Raw genomic sequence first — 4,461 nt, forward strand, 5'->3', positions numbered from 1 at the left:
TATATATATATATATACAGTCGTGATATTGTACATGGAGTCTTGTTTTCACAGAACACAGTGTTTCTAGTTTGCACGTTTCTATTAGTCCTTAAAGTTGACGAAATCGTGTCCACAGTGGCTTGTAATAAATGACCCGAGATGTAAATAAGTCTACTCTGCTGCTGAATCTTTAGCTCTGCAGTGAAGGGGCCGGCCAATAGCGCTGCAGTGACCGTGGTCCGCTTCATAATGATGTTAATGACAACACCTTGTGTCTGACGTCTCTAACACTGAACACCACAGCTGCCATAGCAACTAGACAGCCCCTGTCTCCATCTCTCTGGCATCCATACATTATGGAGGGGGCGTCTTGCATTGTACGGCAAGGCTGATGAAGCTCTTTGATTCCAACTAGTTTTTATTCCACGTTTTGTCAAGCTTGTTCTGAATTGTGTCCAGGCAAGTCCCAATTTTAATCGGTATCAGCCGTTGGACTTTTCTCTTTATGTGCAAAACCTTTACATTGCGACATGCACGGTTTTCACAACAAGCAGTGTGTTATGTCCTTGACTTAGCTAACATTCTTTCAGATACCTTTTTTACCAAAGTAATTGCCAGACACACGTGTTGGTGCCGTGTTGGTTCCCTCAGTGTGTGGCTTTGTTAGTAGACAGACTTGCAAACACAACTTGGCCCGGTGGATTGTGACTAGGATGACATTGCAGTGCGAGTTGCCTCCATTAGAGCAATCGCCTTCTTTTTAGAGATGGCAGGAAGCTTGGCAGGATTTTGTAAATGTAAAAACACACATACTTTTAAGCTTGTTACAAAGAAGCGCAGAAAAAGGGAAGCGCTTTCACTCCCGCTGACACACAGAAAGTGATTACGTGGAAGTTAACAGGGAGTCACAGACTATCCTCTAATGATAGAGCATGTTTGGCATTACTGCTGAGTTGAGAAACCTGCTACTGACATCGTGAGTTTTCGGTAATGAAGTTTAACATTTACAGAAACCCATAGCTTTAAATCGTTTACAGTTTACTTTAACTAGGACAATCAGGATGAATGTTGCAGGTAGTAGGCCTTGGTTTGTGTGTGTGTTCGGTTGTATTACCATGTGTTTCTCAAATAGTTTGTCAGTTATTGGTTTATATTCAGTGCATGATGAAAATTGTTTTTTTTCCTCCCTGACATACTCTCCCAAATATCTTAATCAAAGTCACGGTTCTGTAATAGATTGTTTCTCAATAATTTAACAAAGTGTATTCATATTTTATATTGTGGTACTTTTATAGTACTTTAAATGTGTACAGGAGGAAATATTTGTTCTGCTAACATGCATCGTTTCTTCCACAGAGGATGAACTGAAGGAAAAGCAGCGTCTGGAGCAGGTGGCAGAGCAGAGGCACTCTGATGTAAACTATAACTCAACAATCCACATCAACAATGTTTCAAAAGCAGAGGAGCGCCACACTGAGTGCCGGCCGGCGCCCATACAACCCTCTCTGCCTCCCCCCTCCATGCCCATCACCATCATCCCCATCCCCGTGGTCACCCCCAACCCGACAGGCTCACCCACCCTGCCTGTCACCACGCTCTCCTCTCCAGCTGCGGCTCTGCCCGCCGCCGCTTTACCACGCTCTCCACAACCCACACCCGACCACCCGACCTCTGTGTTGAGCGCCAACCACAAGCAGCTGATACAGAACCACCATAACCACCCACAGCTTATCGCCCAAACTAACGATGCTAAACTACAGCAGCTGGTTCAGCGCTATCCCGGTTCTATCGTCTCACCCCCACAGCAACACGTCTTACTCCCCCAGTCGGGCACCGTGCTCCAGCAGACTCCTCTACAAAATGGCCCCATCAGCCGGGGTAGTCCCCCTGATGACGGCCGCCACCTAGACAGCAAGAAGAGGCCTGGAGGGTAAGTCTTAACCTATTAAGTTCACATTATTATTATTGAAACAGAATATTCGTTTTAATTGATGTTATTTGTCAATCAGTACGTAAGTCTATAAAATGTCCTTAAGCACTTTTGAGCTGTAGCCTTCTAAAACCCCTCAAACTTTAAATTGGACAAGCGTGAGAGAATATTGTCACTAAACTATCTGCTAGCAACAAAGCAAGAAAAACTCCCCTTTGGTTGATTTTGATTATTCTTGTCACATTGCCCTTTTGGAAACCAAATTCTTACTGTGCTCTCATTTGTGCTCTTACAGGGCAGGCACAAGAGAGGTGCATAACAAGCTTGAGAAAAACAGGTGGGTTCGACCTGTCTACCATAGGGCCTCCTTAACGCGAGAGAGAGCTCAGGTTAAATGTTTTGTTACACTTGAGTAATAGTGTACTAGTTACATAGTGTGTTTTTTCCCCCAGTGACTTCTGTTCCATAGATTCAACTTTTATCTAAAACTGACTGATGTCTTTTTTGTATATGTCACTGTTTAATTTTAACGCTAAGCTTGATCTTTTTTTTGTTTGTTTTTGTCAAGAATTGAACCACCAATCCACCAACTGAAATTGCTGTTGTATTGAAATAAAGCAAAGTGTGGCTCTACCATTTCCGCTGTCTCATTTCCCCTCTCTCGTGTCTTGTGTCCGTCAGACGAGCACACTTGAAGGAGTGCTTTGAGACGCTGAAGAAGAACATCCCCAACATAGACGAGAAGAAGACCTCCAATCTGAGTGTGCTTAGAAGTGCGCTAAGATACATCCAGGTGAGCTGCTGGTTTTATCATCATCTTTAGACAGTCTTTAGCCCGGAAAGATGATTAGAGAGATGATGACCAGCTTAATGTTGGTGAAAACTCTTTGAGCAAAGGGTAGTCTGCTATTACACGACATATAGCTAAACTCTATGCCAGAAACATTGGTGTTTAGTTTATTGTATCTATGGTTAAACAAAATATTCTTGCAATTATAAAATGAATAACTTTATTTAAATTCAAATTAGCTTTATTGGCATTCACATTTCATTTGATATTTATATAGCACCTTTCAAAACAGAGTTAAAAAGTGCTTTACAAAGGAGTACAGTTAAAACACTACGAGCATTTATTCAACAATAGGGGACTCAAACACTGGTAGAAGCAAAAACTAGTGTAACAGTAATAAATAATATAGAAAACAAATTAGATAGAATGTCAAGTATAAGAAGGCTTTTATATAGAAATATGTTTTGAGACAGGATTTAAAGGAAGACACTGAAGTTGCTAGCCTGAGATCATCAGGTAGGGAGTCAGAAGGGCCCGTATCCTAAAAACCCGATCACCTTTTGCAACGAGGCGGGACTTATGAACCAACAACTGAGGATCACAGGTTACGTACAGGCTCATACGGGACAAGTCAGTTAGATGTCTGTACAGCAATAAAATCTTAAAATCATTGTTTACTGCATTCCTCCAGATGTTTGTGAAAGACATGTTTGTACTGGTTCATTGGCACTCATACTTACTACTGAACAATGGTGCCTCCATATAGTAGAAGTGTGATTGCAGTTGTAATTATCAGGATTTGCATAATCAGTTTTGAATTTGGAGAGATGGCGATGTGTGGCTGTGGTTTTGTTTTCCACCAAGCCAGGTTGTTTACATTATGTAATGCTGCTTTCCTAAAAAACATTCACCATTGTAGTAGAAAAGGGTGCCGTGGTGTTTCAGCGCTGAAATTGATTTGAAATAACACAAAGTACAAGATAAGTGGATGCTGGTTTGACTTATCATTGTCTGTCCCTGATAAATATTTACTACCAACAGACAAAGCTTGAGACCTGTTGAAAACCTTTCTTTCCACAAAATCGTTTCCTGTCACTCATATTGATTTTAGTTTTTTCCTGCCTTTTGTGTCTCTGTGTTTAGACCCGTCTACACTGTGGAGTGACTCTGTGTTTAATATTAGGAATGTGTGCCATGTCCACAACTGACTCACCATGTGTTTGAGTTGGGTGCTCACTGTGTGAGAGCCCTGGTTGTAAACAGCTGGTGCAAAGGTCCGCCACGGGCTTGGACTGTAACTGCGCCGCTGAGCGTGTCACAGTATTTACTGTGGGTGTCCCCCCCCATCATAGATAGATCTTGTAGGGTGGCAGTTTGAAATCTGAGAGTTCACCCATTGGCCCACACTAGAATCAGGTGTTGCAATTTGAGAACAGCTGCTGTATTTTTGTGTGTATTCGGACTGTAATTTTTATACTGATGTACAGTGCTTATTATAAGTGCATTTAAGCTAGTAAAAACATTTTTATTGTATTTACATACAGTGCCTTGCGAAAGTATTCGGCCCCCTTGAACTTTTCGACCTTTTGCCACATTGCAGGCTTCAAACATAAAGAGATAAAACTGTAATTTTTTGTGAAGAACCAACAACAAGTGGGACACACTCATGAAGTGGAACGAAATTTATTGGATATTTCAAACTTTTTTAACAAATAAAAAACTGAAAAATTGGGCGTGCAAAATTATTCAGCCCCCTTAAG

At 41.5% G+C, this 4,461-nt stretch overlaps 1 protein-coding gene across 2 annotated transcripts in view; it reads left to right on the forward strand.

Annotated features, from left to right (window-relative positions):
* The window catches only part of mnta (MAX network transcriptional repressor a), a 21,837-nt gene that overhangs the window by 6,729 nt on the left and 10,647 nt on the right, over positions 1-4,461 (forward strand). Inside the window, exons 2-4 of one of the 2 annotated variants that reach the window (XM_046073448.1) lie at positions 1,338-1,911; positions 2,207-2,248; positions 2,593-2,704. In XM_046073448.1, coding sequence (XP_045929404.1) covers positions 1,338-1,911; positions 2,207-2,248; positions 2,593-2,704 — 728 coding nt within the window. The remainder of the gene's footprint in view (positions 1-1,337; positions 1,912-2,206; positions 2,249-2,592; positions 2,705-4,461) is intronic. The other variant, XM_046073449.1, reaches the window with a different exon arrangement.

Source organism: Micropterus dolomieu, linkage group LG17, assembly GCF_021292245.1.
Source record: "Micropterus dolomieu isolate WLL.071019.BEF.003 ecotype Adirondacks linkage group LG17, ASM2129224v1, whole genome shotgun sequence".
In the NCBI taxonomy this organism is placed as follows: Eukaryota; Metazoa; Chordata; class Actinopteri; order Centrarchiformes; family Centrarchidae; genus Micropterus; species Micropterus dolomieu.